This window comes from Xyrauchen texanus, chromosome 17 (genome assembly GCF_025860055.1).
Source record: "Xyrauchen texanus isolate HMW12.3.18 chromosome 17, RBS_HiC_50CHRs, whole genome shotgun sequence".
Lineage (NCBI taxonomy): Eukaryota > Metazoa > Chordata > Actinopteri > Cypriniformes > Catostomidae > Xyrauchen > Xyrauchen texanus.
Genome location: NC_068292.1, coordinates 30,677,054 through 30,695,641, shown reverse-complemented (window position 1 = coordinate 30,695,641; position 18,588 = coordinate 30,677,054). Strand labels below are relative to the sequence as shown.

At 41.8% G+C, this 18,588-nt stretch overlaps 1 protein-coding gene across 3 annotated transcripts in view; it reads left to right on the top strand.

Annotated features, from left to right (window-relative positions):
- The window catches only part of LOC127658237 (ubiquitin carboxyl-terminal hydrolase 45), a 63,274-nt gene that overhangs the window by 1,036 nt on the left and 43,650 nt on the right, over nt 1-18,588 (top strand). For all 3 annotated transcript variants that reach the window (XM_052147429.1, XM_052147428.1, XM_052147430.1), the window contains exons 2-5: nt 1,362-1,470; nt 1,609-1,778; nt 2,266-2,366; nt 2,496-2,596. In XM_052147429.1, coding sequence (XP_052003389.1) covers nt 1,368-1,470; nt 1,609-1,778; nt 2,266-2,366; nt 2,496-2,596 — 475 coding nt within the window. In that variant the 5' untranslated portion in view covers nt 1,362-1,367. The remainder of the gene's footprint in view (nt 1-1,361; nt 1,471-1,608; nt 1,779-2,265; nt 2,367-2,495; nt 2,597-18,588) is intronic.

The following is an 18,588-nucleotide window of genomic DNA, read 5'->3' as shown; positions in this document are numbered from 1 at the left end:
AGTCCTGCCCACACATTTTTTATGGGATTGAGGTCAGGGATTTGTGATGGCCATTCTTAATACCTTGACTGTGTTGTCCTTGAGCCATTTTGCAACACTTTTCGAGGTATGTCGTCCATTTGGAAGACCCATTTGCGACCAAGGCTTAAATTCCAGGCTGATGTCTTGAGATGTTGCTTAACTATATCCACATAATTGTTCTTCCTCATGATGCACCTCATCTATTTTGTGAAGTGCACCAGTCTCTCCTACATCAAAGCACCCCCCCATGCTTCACAGTTGGGATGGTGTTCTTCGGCTTACAAGCCTCACCCTTTTTCCTCCAAACATAATGATGGTCATAATGTCCGAACAGTTCAATTTTTGTTTCATCAGACGATAGGACATTTCCCCAGAAAGCAAGATCTTTGTCCCTATATGCACTTGCGAACTGTAGTCTTGCTTTGTTTTGTGGCAATTTTGGAGCAGTGGCTTCATCCTTGCTGAGCAGACTTTCAGGTAATGTTTATATAGGACTTGTTTTATTGTGGATATAGATACTCGTCTACCTGTTTCCTCCAGCATCTTCACAAGGTCCTTTGCTGTTGTTCTGGGATTGCTTTGCACTTTTTGCACCAAACTACGTTCAACTTTAGGAGACAGAATGCCTCTACTTCCTGAGTGTTATGATGGCTGCGTGATCCCATGGTGTTTATTTGCGTACTATTGTTTGTGCAGATGAACTTAGTATATTCAGGTATTTGGAAATTGCTCCCAAGGATGAACCAAACTTGTGGAGGTCTCAGTGTTGTTTTCTGAGTACTTGGCTGATTTCTTTTGATTTTCCCATGATGTCAAGCAAAGAGGCACTGAGTTTGAAGGTAGGCCTTAAAATACATCCACAGGTACTTCTCCAATTAAGTACACCTACTCTAAGAAGCTAATTGTCTAAAGGCTTGACATCATTTTCTGGAATTTTCCAAGCTGCTTAAAGGCACAGTTAACTTAGTGTATGTAAACTTCTGAGTCACTGAAATTGTGATATAGTCAATTAAATGTGAAACAATCTGTCCGTAAACAATTGTTGAAATAAATTAATCGCACCATGCACAAAGTAGATTTCCTAAACAACTTGGCAAAACTGTAATTTAGTTTGCGAATATTAAATCTGTGGAGTGGTAAAAAAGTGTATGTAAACTTCTGACTTAAACTGTACCACAGTGCGCAAAACACGTGGTGGTGTTTTGTCATTCGTGGTCATTCATGAGTTTAACTATCTTAAATACTGTGTCTGGCCTCTCAAGAACACTATAATCTCACATCTAAATGAGCTGTTTAAATTGTACTCTGGGATCTACTTAGTGAGTGACTTTTTTTCCTAGATACAAATGCGGCTGAAAGACCCCTTCTCTTTAAAAACCGCAGACATGACCAAGCGGTCTAACAAGCCAAAGAAGCCTCGCGATGAAGACTCGTCCGATGAGGTTGGCGGTAAGGCAAGGTTTTAATGTAATTTGTGGTATGATGCTTACCACAAAATCACAGAGAAGCATCCAATGCATGTTGTTACCCAGTAATTACACTAGGCATTTACTTTCAGATTATGGATTATGTTCTTTTGGCTTCTAGTGCTGACGTGCCAGCATGTGAGCAGGGCTGTGGACCTCAGCTCGGTGAAGAAGGCAGTGACAGGCAGCTTGTGGTCTGTGTGCTCTGAATGCGTTAAAGAGAGGAATTTGTTTGAGGGGGAATCGGCAGGAGCACATGATATTCTTGTGTGCCTCAAGTGCGGGTTCCAGGTAAAATTGTCTCAATTTGATGGATTTATGAATGGATATCTTATGTTTTACCCATACAGGCTGTATACTTTGTCTATTACCCTTACTGCCCCGCAAAGCCAAAATGCAGTAACAATTTTTTGGGGGAAAAAAGGATATAGTTATGACCAAAACCAATCGTCTTATGATCAGTCCTGTAAAAGATGGATCTGACTTAACTATGCTACACAGATTCAGAGGATCCACATTTTACAACCCACATTTGGCTGGACATCCAAAAAACTTTGAAGCCAGTTTTTCTTAGTTTCCATATTGGTGTAGTTACTGCACTCTGGCTTTGTAGGGCAGCATAGAATATGTATGGGTCCTTTAGGCTGTATCGCAGCATATTTTGGGAGCACAGAATTACACAAAAATGTACACAATATGTGTCCACATCTTGATCTTAGTAATTTTTTTTTCTTGTGAAAGAATATGATAAACTTGCTGTTGTGTTTCTCTGTTTTAGGGATGTAATCAATCAGAATCTCAGCATTCCACAAAACACCAGCAAGCCCAACACTCAGACGCTCACTGTATCACTATCAGCCTCAGTACATGGAAGGCCTGGTAAGACAAAATAGATGATTCTGTAACAGTTTTATATCACTAAATATACCATCAAGTCTTGAAACTAAAAGACATTGTAAATTTAAACTTGACCTCAATGGTCATTCAGTTTTTTGATCTCTTCAACAGGTGCTTTGAATGTAAGGAAGAGCTCTCAACTAATTGCAATAAGAAGGCCCTGGCTCAGACTCTGGACTTCCTGCAGAAGCACTCAGCAAAGGCCTCCTCAGGTAATACTTGTCCCACTGCAAAACAAGTCAAATGGTCTGTTCCTAACCTAGGAAGTTTGGAAGAAATGTTGCCTCTAGTAGGAGTGTCCTCTAGAGGCAATATTTTAAGACATCATAGGTGCATTCCCGACGCAAAGGCTGTTCCAGAAGTGTGGTATCTTAATTATGCTGCCTCTTAAGATATCTTGTTTTGGTCAAATTCTAAGTTAGTATCAGATGTATCCTTCCCTGGGTTGGTGATCCTAGAATGCACCCTTCGTCGGAAAAGTAAATCCAAGGTACCGGACAAAGCTAGATAAATCTAGATAATAAATATAATCCATTCAATACTGAAAATTATAGATAAATAACAGTTTAATATGATACAAAACTGACTATTTTACACAAAATGTGTGTGCTATGCGTATTTATGCTTATTAGAGGATCACATAATTACCCTCGCGTCAGCTGTATTGAAATCACTTGCGAATGTCCCGTGCACTGCACGTGAGGAGTGCTATTTGAATGATGCGTGGAGCTGCCGACTATGTAGAGTGTTCCAAATCGCTCTCTTATGAGGCATCATTTCATTAAGGATGTTGCCATAGAAGACAGCTGCCTATATAGGCAGGAGAGAGCGAGGCATCTCACAAAGTTTTGGAACAGACACAAAGTGTGGCTTTAAGCTTAAAGGAATAGTTCCTTTAGATGAAAATTCTCTCATCATTTACTCACCTTCAGGCTGTTGTTGGTGTATATGACATTCTTGTTTTCTGCTGAACACAAACAAAGATTTTTAGAAGAATATCTCAGGTTTGCAGGTCCAGACAATGCAAGTGAGTGGTGACCAAAATGTTTAATCTCCACAAAGCACACATTGGCTGCATAAAAGTAATCCATACGACTCCAGTGGTTTAATCTAATTGGTTTTGGGTGAGAACAGACCAAAATATAACTTGTTTTTCACTATAGATCATGACATCAGCAGTCTCCTTGGCTATCGTAATTTGAAGTTCGATTACTCTTCATAGCGCCATCCAGTGCTCTGTGCATGCGTCAAGCTCTGAAAAGTGTAACCAAGCTTGAAATTATGATCGTGCCTAGAGACCACAATGGCAAGATGTTCAAAGAAAGGAGTTATATCTTGGTCTGTTCTCAATAAAAATTGATTAGATCGCTTAAGACGACATGAATTAAACCACTTGAGTCATTTGGACTACTATTATGCTTCCTCAATGTGCTTTTTAGAGCTTCAAAGTTCTGGCCATCATTCACTTGCAGAGCTACAGAGCTGAGATATTGTTCCAAAAATCTTTGTGTTCTGTAGAAAAAAGACACACACATCTGGGATAGCATAAGGGATAGTAAATGATTAGAGACTATCCTTTGACTATCCCTTTAATTCAAGGAATAAAAATGTCATCTGCTTATATTAAACAACACGTCTGTTCACTGTTTTAAAGGTTAATATTTGTAAGGTCTGACTCTTCTCTGCAAATTTTAAAAAGTACATTGTTTTTAGAACTATTGGATGGTCAGATGGGTTTGTAGGGTTTCTGTTGAATACTATAGCCCTTTTTCAGGCTTCTCATTGTTTTTATGTTCACAGCACTGCTATGTTGGGACAATGGTATCTGTCTGTCACTAACCTTTGACCTGGGATTACTCGTTTTTAGCTTTCCAAATACAATGAAGGTGTACATTTCTTCATAGAGTCTTTAGGCAACCTGAAAGCACTGCACTAGTATTTCATTGGCAAAATCTATGCGGTTCCCTTCAATGTCCCGTTTCGTATTCAGTTAGAATTTATTTGTAGAGCACTTTTCACAATACATACCGCTCCAAAACAACTTTACAAATAATTGTGCTTTACAACCCCCAAGTGAGCAAGCCAAAGGTGACAATGTAAAGGAAAAGCGCTCTAATATTAAAGTTGGACAAAGGATAAACCTTGGGAAGAACCAAGACCTCTGCTTGGCACATTTAAACAAATGTATATTAACATAGGTACTCTTAGTAAATCTTAATCTCCCAGACATACTGTAATCCAGCCAGAGAATTAATTATTACAACAAATTAATTTGATATTTAGTTAAATTAAATGATAAATGAATGTAAGAAAGGAGTCCATCTGTCTGTGCTATTTGGAAAAGTGCAATAAAGCCTGGAGCTTCATGAAGACACACTACTGTGACATCCTGAGTTTAGCTTTGGCTTGTCTTTAAAACTTTATTTTTGTATTAAACTTTGTGATACTAGAATCACAAGATACTGATTCCATTTTTAGCTCCTTAGTTTGTTACTAATCTATAATTCCTCAAAACTTATTGGCTCCACTTAGTTCAGTTTACTACCGTGGAAATGTGATGGAATTCCTCTGCCACACTTTGAATATCTGCAATAACAATGTTTAATATCTGCATGCATAAGAGTAAATTGACTGAATTTGTATAATTTAGGATATTTCAGAGAGCTGCTGTGGTGTTTTGTTAAAGCCCATGCTGACAAGCAGAAGCTTGCTGATTTGAACACTAAAATGAGCACCATGAATCATCACCATTGTGCCCTTGAGCAAGGTGCTTTACCCCTGATTGTTGGAGTGAGACAGTCCTTTCATAAGTTTTCAATATCATATGCTTACACAGGCATAGCAAAAAAAAGTGGCAATCAGAATGGAATCGGTGCTTCACAAACAAGTGACATGAAATAAATCCTGCTGATGTGACCAGAAGTTTCTTCTCTTTTAATAACTGGTGGGATCGCTTGTTTACGATGTCGGATAGACCACTCAGGACTTGCACACACATTTTTACTATCGGGAAATTTCCCCATATGTGCATATCATCTCATAACCCGCTGTCTATCAAACATATTTTATTGGATTGTAATATTTATATTATTCCATTGATACCATTTGAAAAGGTTTTTAAATAACAATAGTTAAAAAATAAAACTAAACTAAACTTAGTTTTACTTGTGTTATTTTAACCTGCTTTTCGTCATGAAAATAGCCATCGAAGCTGGAAGGGCGTTATGAAACATACAAACAAACAGGCATAGCTTTGTACTTGTGAAAGCAATATATTGAAACTCAACTTGTTATATTGGAAAACTCATTGATTATTGGAACAAAACACTACACACTACTGTACCTCCTCTGCAATGACTGGTTTTACTTGTGAAACTTTTAAAGGTTATTACGAGAAGCCATTTATCCATTAGTATAAGTTTCCAACTCTTAAAGTTCAGTGGATAAGAATGAATGTTTCCAGCAATATCAGATTCATGCAGGGCATGATCAACTGCATCACATGAAGTTTTTTGATTTCTCCTTTTTCTCGTTTTGGTTGTATTTATCTTCTCTTTATTCAAGTTTCAATTAAGTGCCATGAAAGGCTGCTGGTTTTCTCTAGTATGGAAGATTAGAAATCTCATTTACAAAAATGTTAATGTAAGAGACCTTCATTTAATTTATTTTTTAAAGCTGCATTGTGCAATTTCTGCAGCTCTTGCGTCACCAAATGGAATTGCAAATAATAATGGCTGTTTTTCAACACTCACCCCGTCATCCACTGTTCACAAAACAGTCCTGCCCCAAACGTCAAGCCCTCAAATAGACAGCAACATTAAAAGTGCAACAGAGCCACAGTGTTCATACTTTTGAAAGGACGTAATCAGCCTGCAATTGAATTAGTTAACTCTTTCCCCGCCAGCGTTTTAAAAAAAAAGTTGCCAGCCACCGCCAGGGTTTTTGACGATTTTCGCTAAACTTTAATGGCCCGCAGAATATTTTCTTCCATGAATATATGAAGATGCTATATATCAAAATAAAGAAACGATTTTATTTTATCTTCATTTGTTCTTTTTTTATTGCGACTTGAGCAGAGGTAGGTTTTGTCAAAAAACAACATTTCAGACAAAAAGCTGAGAAAAAGGCATGTTTATGTCTGATATTTTGAGCTTCTCATACTCCACTTCTTCATGTTTGAGACGATCGCAGTCTGTATCTTTGATCAAAGAGTTGCGTACTCTTTCAAAACATGCGCAGGGGTCTTCCTTACCGTATAACACCTAAAACACGGAAACCCGGAAAATTCCGTGTTTGGCGGGGAAGCGTTTTTTCATAAAACACGGAAAATTCCGTGTTTGGGGGAAAGAGTTAAAGAGTTATTTTAACATTGAAATAATTACACGTAATATTTAAATATTTATAGGCAAGGCAAGGCAAGTTTATTTATATAGCACATTTCATACACAATGGTGATTCAAAGTGCTTTACATAGAAGAGATTAAAATAAGAATAAAAAAATAATATTAATTGAAACAGTTTAGAATAAAATAAAATAAAATACAGTACAAACAGTCGGACACACAGTGGCACAGTGCTCATTCAGTAAATGCACAGCTAAACAGATGTTTTGAGTCTGGATTTGAATGTGACTACTGTAGGAGCACATCTGATCTCTTCTGGAAGCTGGTTCCAGCTGCGGCTGGCATAAAAGCTAAAAGCAGACTCTCCTTGCTTAGAGTGAACCCTTGATATTTCTAGCTGATGTGATCCTAATGATCTGAGTGATCTGTTGGGTTTATATTCAGTGAGCATATCTGCAATATATTGAGGTCCTAGCCCATTGAGTGATTTATATACCAGTAATAATACTTTAAAATCAATCCTAAATGTAACTGGGAGCCAGTGTAAAGACCTGAGGACTGGTGTGATATGTTCATATTTTCTGGTTCTGCTCAGAATCCTGGCAGCAGCCTTCTGTATGAGCTGCAACTGTCTTATGGTCTTTTGGGAAGGCCAGTGAGGAGTCCATTACAATAATCCACCCTGCTGGTGATGAAAGCATGCACAAGTTTCTCTAGGTCTTGACTGGAAACAAAGCATCTAATTCTTGCAATATATTTCAGATGATAGTATGCTGATTTAGTTATTGCTTTGACATGACTACTGAAACTAAGGTCTGACTGTAGAGACACACCAAGATTCCTGACTTGATTTTTAGTTGTTTGACCCCTAGCGTCAAGGTATGCATTCACCTTGAGAACGTCATCTTTGTTTCCAAACACAATGACTTCAGTTTTGTCTTTGTTTAACTGAAGAAAGTTTTGGCACATCCAACTGTTAACTTCATCAATGCATTGGCACAGGGAGTCAATGGGGCTGTAATCGTTAGGTGATAGGGCTAAGTAGATCTGTGTGTCGTCTGCATAGCTGTGGTAAGCAATTTGGTTCTTTCTCATTATTTGGCTCATTGGGAGCATATACAGGTTGAACAGGAGTGGCGCAAGAATTGAGCCTTGAGGGACTCCGCATGTCATGGACGTCCACTCAGACTTATGGTCTCCTATACTCACATAATAACCTCTCCCTTCTAAGTATGACCTGAACCATTTTAGGACCATCCCAGAAAGCCCCACCCAGTTTTCCAGAAGTATGTTGTGATCAACAGTGTCAAATGCAGCACTGAGGTCGAGTAGTACCAGTACTGATAATTTGCCTGTATCAGTATTTAAGCGAATATCGTTTATTATCTTTATGAGCGCTGTCTCTGTGCTGTGATGCGATCGGAAACCAGATTGAAAATTGTCAAAGTATCCATTTGAGTTCAAGAATTTGTTCAGCTGATTGAAGACAACTTTTTCAATGATCTTGCCTATGAAAGGAAGATTTGAGATCGGTCTATATTTGCTTAATATGGTCTTATCCAGATTGCTCTTTTTCAAGAGGGGCTTGACAAATGCAGTTTTCAGGGAGTTTGGAAAACTCCCAGAGAGAAGTGAAGAGTTTATCACTTTTAGGAGATCTGCTTCTAAACAGTTGAACACACTTTTGAAAAAAGATGTGGGAAGTGCATCAAGGGCGCAGGTTGATGTTTTAAGGGGCTGTACGGTTTCTTCCAAAATTTTGCCATCAATTTCTTTGAAATCAGACATAGTAACTACTTTCTCAGGTTGTGGTTTGATTTGTCTGACCCCAGCACAACTCAAGGATGTGCTGATCACCTTTCTGATATTATTGATTTTTTCAGAGAAGAAAGAAGCAAACTCATTGCACTTGCTGTCTGAGAGCATTTCACTGGGAATCTGGCTTGGGGGGTTTGTCAGTCTCTCTACAGTCGCAAAAAGAGTGAGTGTGTTGTTTAAGTTGCTGTTTATAATATTCGAGAAGAAAGTCTGTCTAGCTTTGCCTAGTTCCATATTAAAAGCATGGATGCTGTCTTTGTAGATGTTATAATGGACTACAAGTTTTGTCTTCCGCCACATGCGCTCTGCTTTTCTGCATTGTCTTTTCATATTTTGCACTGCTGTTGAGTTTCTCCAAGGTGCTTTTTGTCTGCCACTCTTCTTCCTGACTTTCACAGGAGCAATATCATCAATTACACTTTTAACTTTTGAGTTAAAAGAATCAAGGAGAAAATCAACAGAGTCAGCAGATATACTTGGTGTTAAAGATATAGCCTTCATAAATAGTACACTAATGTTCTCATTTAAGCATCTCTTCTTGACAGACACAGATCTAGCTTCAATGGCAGGAGAGATCAATATATCAAAGAAAACACAGAAATGATCAGACAGTGCTACATCCTTAATAACAATCGATTAAATGTTTAGACCCTTACTGATAAGTAAATCTAGAGTGTGTCCATGATTGTGTGTGGGACCATGTACATGCTGAGTCAGATCAAATGTTTTTAAAACAGTTATGATTTCTTTTGTCATATTGTTTTCTGCATTATCTATGTGAATGTTAAAGTCTCCAGCAATGGCAAAACATTTATATTATGTCAGAGACATGGAGCAATGGCTAGTGTACAAGTTGTTATGCTCACAGGGATGCAGGTTCAAATCTGGCCTTCATCCTGTTTGATCCCATTCCCCCACTCTTCATTTTCCTCTATTGTCCTGTGTAGTCTACACTCTACACAGATTTTTTTTTTTTTTTTGGATGACAGTAATTAATACATGAAAACTATTTATGGCATTATTTTTGAAGACATTCTCTCCATGCAACATTTTTCACAAGTGCCTAGTCCTGTATTAAAATACAATTAAACAGAGGGAGAGATTATAATGCTTTGACAATAAATGTGGAAATAAATAAATGTAGAGACTATCAAAGGATTATTTCATTCCTGCTCAGCAAAGCTTATGCTTAAAATTTCACATAGCAAAGAAATATGCTACCACCTTGTCCTTGACACTTAACAGCACTTGAATCAGTTTCTGTCCCTATAAAGCTAAGCTCAGTTTAACTGATCTCTCGCCACTCCAGGGGCTGTGCAATGCTTCCACACAGCCAGACTCTTTCTGCAGAAAACTGTGCTCCAATTCCGTTACTGCTGCATGGCTGCACTCATTAATGGCATTAGGCGCTTGAGTTGTGCTCCCTGGCCGGATTCCCTAAAGAACGGCTGCAGCTGTTTAGAGATGGGATCTCATGCTCTGCTCCTCCCCCTGTCCTGCAAGAGCTCCCATGATTTCTCCACTCTCACTCTGAGCCTTTGGGAGAGAGTCTCGTTTTCTCCAGGAGGCGAGCCTGTTTCATATGTCTAGTGGGATGTATCCTCAGCTGTTGAGAGGCTGTGGATGTTGTGTGAGGGGATTTTCATTTGTTAAATAGCTATGCTGCCCCTATTACTCCAAACACATCACTTAAGCTAAAGTTTTTAGAAGTTTTTACACCATATACCACATCTTACCACTATAACATTGACCCAGTGGATGGGCTAAAAAAATGGGGACAGAAATGTTGCTTTACTCTTTATTAATGGTTGGTTGGTTTTTGGCTGTGTGCTGGTTCCTTTGGCATGTACACAACAAACGCAAACATTTCCTGCCCAAATACCTGCAAATATGGGTGTTAATAATAAATAATAAAAATAAATGGCTTGTAACTAGAATTCAAGGGATTTCAACCAATTATTAACTAGATTTAAATCTGAAATGCGTAATTTTTTCATTGTTAATGGTTAAGTGTGTAATTTCTGCGCCACCAAACAGACTTTCAAAAATAAGCTGTTTTCAAAACAGCCTTCTGAATGTGTCTTCCATTGATCAACCTAACCGATAGTCTGTAACATATACTCAGACTCGATGGTAGTGTTAAACCCGGAGGTGTAGTTTATTGAGGGATATAGGGGAATGGGTAAACCTGGGAGATGACTGCGGTTCGCTGGATAGCGGATTAACCTGGGTGATAACTGCAGTTCACTGGATAGCGAGTAAACCTGGGTGATGACTGCAGTATGCGGAATATCGAGGAGACCTGGGTGAAGAATGCAGTTTGCTCAATAGCGAGGAAACCTGGGTGATGGATGCAGTTCGCTGAATAGCGAGTAAACCAGGGTGATGGATGCAGTTTGCTGGATAGCGAGGAAACCTGGGTGATGACTGCAGTTCGCTGGATAGCGAGGAAACCTGGGTGATGACTGCAGTTCGCTGGATAGCGAGGAAACCTGGGTGATGACTGCAGTTCGCTGGATAGCGAGGAAACCTGGGTGATGACTGCAGTTCGCTGAATAGCGAGGAAACCGGAACTGGACGAAGGAGCAGTAGAGCTTGGAACTGGACTTCGTTGGAGAGAGTAAACCGGAACTGGGCGAAGGAGCAGTAGATCTTGGAACTGGACTTCGTTGGAGAGGCGAGTTAGGGATGGAACGTAGAGTCTCCAGGAGGAAGCAGGTAAGTCAGTCTGTGATCGTAGTTGTGAGACCAGACCCAGAGTGACGGGGGAGTGGAGCGTAAATACTGTGAGGTTGATGAATGTGGGAACGAGCTTCAGGTGCAGGTGATTAGTGTTCGGGAGAGAGTGATCATGGAGTGTAAGTTCTGGGAGTGTCAGGAGGAACTGTGACATTACCCCCCCTCTTTAAATGGGCGACTCCTGGCGCCCCAAGACAGAAGAGGGTGAGGAAATGGGAGAGAATGATCCCAGGAGGATGATCGGGGCCTGGGAGGCGGCCACAGGACAGGGACTGGATCAGGGGGTCTGGGAGGAGGCCCCAGGACAGGGACTGGATCAGGGGGCCTGGGAGCTGGCCATAGGGCAAGGACAGGTTCAGGAGGCCTGGGAGCCGGCCGCAGGGTAGGGACTGGATCAGGGGGTCTGGGAGGAGACCTCAAGACAGGGACTGGATCTGGGGGCCTGGGAGGAGGCCATAGGGCAAGGACAGGTTCAGGAGGCCTGGGAGCCGGCCGCAGGGTAGGGACTGGATCAGGGGGTCTGGGAGGAGGCCTCAGGAAAGGGACTGGATCAGGGGGCCTGGGAGGAGGCCATAGGGCAAGAACAGGTTCAGGAGGCCTGGGAGCCGGCTGCAGGGTAGGGTCTGGAGGCCTGGGAGTCGGCCTCAGAGTCACAGCCATGGGGAACTCTGAGGGCGGAGCTGTGGCAGGCGGAGCCATAGAAGTTTCTGGTGGATTAGCCAAGGAGAGCGGAGCCGTGGAGGACTCAGGTGGCAGGGCCATGGACGGTTCAGGAGGCAGAGCCATAGAAGGTTCCGGAGACAGGGCCGTGGTAGGTGATGTCGAGGGAAGCTCAGGAGGCGGAACCGCAGAAGGCTCAGGAGGCGGAGCCGTGGGAGGCTCTGGGGACGGAGCCGTAGAAGGCAGAGCCGTAGGAGGCTCGGGAGGTGGAGCCGTAGGAGGCTCGGGAGGTGGAGCCGTAGGAGGCTCGAGAGGTGGAGCCCTGGAAGGCTCGAGAGGCTTGAGAGGCGGAGCCCCGGAAGGCTCGAGAGGCGTGAGGGGCAGAGCCATAGAAGACTCGAGTGACTTGAGGGGCGGAGCCCTGGGAGGCTCGAGAGGCGGAGCCCTGGAAGGCTCGGGGGGTGCTGGCTCTTGGACGGTCATGGCTACTGGCGCTGGCTCTGGGACGGTCGAGGCTACTGGCGCTGGCTCTGGGACGGTCGAGGCTACAGGCGCTGGCTCAGGGACTGTCGAGAATACAGGCGCTGGCTCGTTTACCGTGGCAGGCTTGGCGACAGGGGCCGAGGCAGGCTTGCCGGCAGGGGCCGTGGCAGGCTTGCCGACAGGGGCCGTGGCAGGCTTGCAGACAGGGGCCGTGGCAGGCTTGCAGACAGGGGCCGTGGCAGGCTTGGCAATGTCCACTGTGGGAGGAAACCCCAAGTCCTCATCCTCCACACCCATAGTAAAAGGTGAGCCACTGAGGTCTAGTGCCATCTCCACAAAGCTACAGAGCATCCAGTGAGGACCCGCCGGAGGCAACTGCTCCTTCAGTGCACTATTCAGACCAGCTCTGAAGAAATATACCAGAGAGTTGTCCTCATAGTGCACTAAATTCGCTAGATGGAGAAACTCACGTACGTGATCCTCGACTGGACGATCTCCTTGTTCGAGGAGGAGGATTTGCACAGCTGGTAAATCCATAGCACTGGGTCAGTTCTTCGGTAGTAAACACAGGAGTAGGGAAAAACTCTGGGTTAGAAAACCACTGCAGTACTCCGCCACTCCAGAGTAGGGCGCTGGGTTGGTAACGGGAGTCGCGGAATAACCAGGAGAAGGAATTGCGGAAGCGCTGGTGGTTAATGGAGGTGCAGAGGGATCGGATCCTGCTGGGTTCATGATTATATTTCTGGTCTGGTCTTCTGTAACATATACTCAGACTCGATGGTAGTGTTAAACCCGGAGGTGTAGTTTATTGAGGGATATAGGGGAATGGGTAAACCTGGGAGATGACTGCGGTTCGCTGGATAGCGGATTAACCTGGTTGATAACTGCAGTTCACTAGATAGCGAGTAAACCTGGGTGATGACTGCAGTACGCGGAATAGCGAGGAGACCTGGGTGAAGAATGCAGTTCGCTCAATAGCGAGGAAACCTGAGTGATGGATGCAGTTCGCTGAATAGCGAGTAAACCTGGGTGATGACTGCAGTTCGCTGGATAGCGAGGAAACCTGGGTGATGACTGCAGTTCGCTGGATAGCGAGGAAACCTGGGTGATGACTGCAGTTCGCGGGATAGCGAGGAAACCGGAACTGGACGAAGGAGCAGTAGAGCTTGGAACTGGACTTTGTTGGAGAGAGTAAACCGGAACTGGGCGAAGGAGCAGTAGAGCTTGGAACTGGACTTCGTTGGAGAGGCAAGTTAGGGATGGAACGAAGAGTCTCCAGGAGGAAGCAGGTAACTCAGTCTGTGATCGTAGTTGTGAGACCAGACCCAGAGTGACGGGGGAGTGGACCATAAATACTGTGAGGTTGATGAATGTGGGAACGAGCTTCAGGTGCAGGTGATTAGTGTTCGGGAGAGAGTGATAGTGGAGTGTAAGTTCTGGGAGTGTCAGGAGGAACTGTGACATAGTCCTTCTCCCAATGCATGCCATTGGTGTGTCATTGTTGCTTTGTCTCATGAGACGGATTGTTTTCAAACAAACAGGGATTTTCATATCACCACAGAAACACAGTATTTACAGTTTTCTGCAAAATTGGCTTGTAGTTGTCTCTGCATATTAAGCTGGGGTAGGAGAACGGTTTTTTAACCCTGAAAAAGTTACACACTTGGCACATCCTGATCTCCCAACGTAACTTTGACTCAACCAAGTGTGCGGCCGGACTATCTGTTTGTTCAATCACGGCAGACTTGGAGAGTGTTCTTGAAAGCTTTTTGAAAACAACATAATATTTTAGCAAATCCGTTTAATTGGCGTAAGTGACACAGAAATTACACACATTGGTTGGAAACTTTTTTTTCAGCTTTTCGGAATAGCTTCTTTTAGCCACTCTAATCTCTTTTGTCAGTCTGTTTTTGGCCTGATTGGACAAGATTTGATCCCCACTTCTGTTAGCATCCTGTAAGCATTTGGCCTGACAAAGCTGCCTGAGTCGGAGTTAAAAGTGTGATTCTAAAACAAAGAGTACACTGCCATGCAAATTGGTACACTGGGTCTCAAAACCGCTAGTGCAGGAGAAGTCAGAACCCAAGTTGGTCTCAACCTGGCCATGGGAGCGATTCAATTTCAACCAGAAAGTACACATAAACACACCCACAAACGCACACAGACATATAAACACACAGACTCACACTGCATGCAAGGAACAAAAAGAATCAGTCAAGTTTTTTGAGACTTAATCTCACCATACAACAACCTTTTTTCTACATTCTTATTTCATTATTTATTGCTACAGTATGCATGTTCTTTTCAAAATCGTATTAATCTTAAGATTAGTTTACATACTGTATAAGTTTAAACTAGTTCACATGTATGGTTAATGCATACAAAATATGAGGAACCCTATTAAAAGTTTCTTGAAATTTTGTGTTGCTTAAATTGTGGTATCCATTGTAGTGGACATGACAAAATTGAATAAAAACATGTGTTGGCACAAATAGTTTTTTTAGAATAATTTCTTTAATGGAGAAGAGTAAATGTCAACTGGGTAAAATTTAGAGGCCACACTCGCTATAAAGCCCATGTTAAAAGTATAGTTCACCAAAAAAAGTTATAATTCTCTCATCATTCACTCACCCTTGTGCCGCTTCAAACTTGTATAACTTTATTTCTTCTTTGGGACACAAACAAAGATAATTTGATGGAGATATGATGTGAAGATCCATACAATGCAAATCAATGGGGTCCAAGCTCCATAAAGGGCAGAATAAAGGGCAGCTAGCAAGTGTTGTACCCCATTGACTTGCTTTGAATTGTATGGATATAGTCACATCATATCTCCATCAAAATATCTTTATTTGTATCTGCAGAAGAAAGAATGTCATAGAAGTTTGAGATGGCTTAAGGTTAAGTAAATGATTAGGGAATGATCGTTTTTGAGTGAACTCTCTCTTTAACTACAACAGAAAGAAAACCTAAAAAATCCTGATCCTTGACCACAGAGGACGGTCTTATCATATCTCGACAGGGCCACTTATTGGTGGTTGTAACCTGATGAATGTTTATAATCTCATTTTGTACAGTATTTTGTAAGTGATGGAATCTCAAAGCCAATAAACTCAAAGAACACAGAGTGATCTGAAAACCCTTATAAACTGTCGCCCACTTTGTGATTTTATTCTGGTGAGGACCAGAACTTAGCTGGTGCTGGGCTGTGGTGGTAGGCCAGAGTTGGGCCACCTCTAGCCCACATCCTTCTCAGCCAGCTCTTTAAATTACCTGTTGCCATTCTTCTATGCTCATTGTTCCTGCTGGCTGGCTGAATAAATGAGGGAGAAATGGGCTCCCATTGTGGCTGTGAAATGGACTGGCGCTGGCATAGAGGAGCTGGTGAAATTGCATTTCCCCAAAATTTGAAGGCCAGGGTTTTTTTTTTTTTTTAGACGGAGGCTGTTGTTGTGTTTGCTTTTTCTCATAGACTCACAGCACAAAACATCCCCAGCGAGAATTTTCCAGAATCTATAGTAGTTTTCCACAATAACAGCACGGAGAAGAAAAAAAATCTATTAACTGTGCTCTCTCTCACCTAAAAAAGGCATTCAGCTCAAGTACCAGAGACTTGGTAGAAAGAGACTTGACCTCCGAGATTAGACTTGCGCTTGAAACACAGCTGGGCAGGCTTTGTTTGAGGAATATATATATATATATATATATATATATATATATATATATATATATATTTATGCAATAGGCATCAGAGTCTGGCATATGCAGCAGTTAGGTCTTTATTTTGTCATATTAATTTTTCATGTTGCTTATATTCAGAATTTTATATTTCATGAGGTGAGGATTCAGACTTATTTTGCTTTAAATGTCTTAATTTATTTTGAACACATCTTGTTTTTATACAATTTGTATGAGCATTCTGAGTGAGTCAATGAGGCTATAATTTTCCTTAAATAGTCAGAAGCATTGTAAAATCTGTCATTGAGGTTTTTACAGCTAAGTGCTGTTGATTACTGAGGTTTGTTAGCCTCGGGTGAGAAAATGCTCTTCTATTTAGGTCAATCCAGGGCCAACATGAGCAGCACATTTCTGTGTGTGTGTGTGTGTGTGTGTGTGTGTGTGTGTGTGTGTATGTGTATGTGCACTAAAGAAACAAGGCGTTGGATATCCTTGGCCTCAGATGGCAATGAAGCACAGTTTTCATGCCCTGTGGTCATAACAAATTAATAAGACATTTGGTGTTGCATGGCCTTCCTCATGACTGCTTGCTGTCTTCAGCCTGAGGAGAGCTGCCCTTCACTTTGTGAAAAAAAAGATTTTGAATAATGTGCATATTCAGTGAATTCAATGCGATCAATCCATGATTGACTCTTCTCGGAAAGTTCTCTTCTGCAACGCCACAAACATTCAATAGTTTTGTGAACCTTCTTTCAGTTCCTTTGTTGGTGCATTAAAGATTTGTAGCAATTTGTAGCAGTTTTTTACCTTTTAAATTCATCACAGTTTTGGTTTCCACAACATACTTAAAATTCTCTGCAACTGCAGTTGCTTAACTGGGTTGCATTGCACTTGTTTTGCCTCAAAGTTCCTATGAAAGATCTTGACTGGACACAGTCAGAAATTCATGTCCCATTCACTTTGTCACTTGTGCATTTGGAGAGTGCTGGGTGGGGAGGAGTGGATCACTGATCGTTTAGGCTGCCCCGGGGACATGCTCAAAACAGTTTCACTCCTGCCCATATTTGGTGGCTGAACAAGGAGAGCCAGGTGGTGGTGCCGAATACGGGACAGTCAAGCGTGGCCATGGTGCATGCTGACATTTTCCTTCACTAACTGCTGCAGGGAGAGGAAAAATCTGTTTTTCCATATGCTTGTGCTGGGCACTGCCCCCTCCACCCACCTCCCCCAGTTCCCTCTTTGCATCTCCTTCCCTGCCTCACTGGCAGATGGCTCTGAACATTGTTTACCTTGATCAGCGGTCCCAGATGCAAGGTGACTCCTTGGGCATTCCCAATCTGCACAGTTATTCTCCTGTTCCATTAAAAAAATGGGCATGACAAAACACAAACAAAACCTTTTTTCATGTACTCGTTGTTCTGTTTGCTCATTGTACGGGCTGTGCAGAGTGTCAACATTCTCCACACTTGTTTGCACTATGGTGAATGTGGACATATGGGCTCTGTCCCAAATGGCTGTGTGGACACAGACAAACTTCCAGATGTTTTGCATACAGAGCTCCAGATGCTTTTGGCTCCACTTAGGAGTAGCAGCACTCCAGTCTATTGTTTTGATGCTTGATTACCTCCTGTGAGAAAATCACAGGGACACAGAAGCTGCCCACTTCAGATTTTAATGGATTCATTTTTCCAAGCTGAGCCATTGTCAAGTTAAAGGGATAGTTCACCCAAAAATCATTTAAATTCTGTCATCATTTACTCCCCGTCATATTGTTCCAATACTGTATGACTTCTTGAACACAATGTGAGATATTGGGTAGAATGTTAGCCTCAGTCACCATTAATTTTCAATGAACGAGAAAAGATACAATGAAAGTAATGGCTTGTGGACACTACATGACTCAAGCTCTTCTCCTTTAATGTTTTGAGTCTGCCTTAAGTATTAGGTCTACCGATGAACGGTTTTGTGTGCGCTCTCCTGCAGACGCTACAACCGTTTTCAAAATCTGGACGTCTTGTCATCAGGTGTGAGCACTGACCCGACGAGTGAGAGACAGTTATGATCCAAAGCCAATTAAATAGAGAGAGAGCGCAAGAAGGGTAAGGTATTAGGAAGCTGAAAATAAAATAACATTTCACCCACGTCTCCCTACTCGCTGTCTTTATTATTTTCAGCTGTTTTAAATTTTTTTTCTTTTGCAAATTAGTGAAAATAAGCAATAAAATGGATGTGAGGCGTTCTTGCAAAATATTGAAAAGCAGGAGACGAAAATAATTAGAAAATCAAATAAAACATCTCCCCACTCGCTGTTTTATTATTTTCAGCTATTTTTTATTTATTTTTTATTCTTTTCCTTTGCAAATGGTGCATAATAAGTGCAAAAACGTGTGTCTTTCATGTTATCAAGATTATACTGCACGAGTTTGTGTATAAATTTCATTATCTTAATTTTAAGATGCACTTTAGGTGATCCATTTGAAACA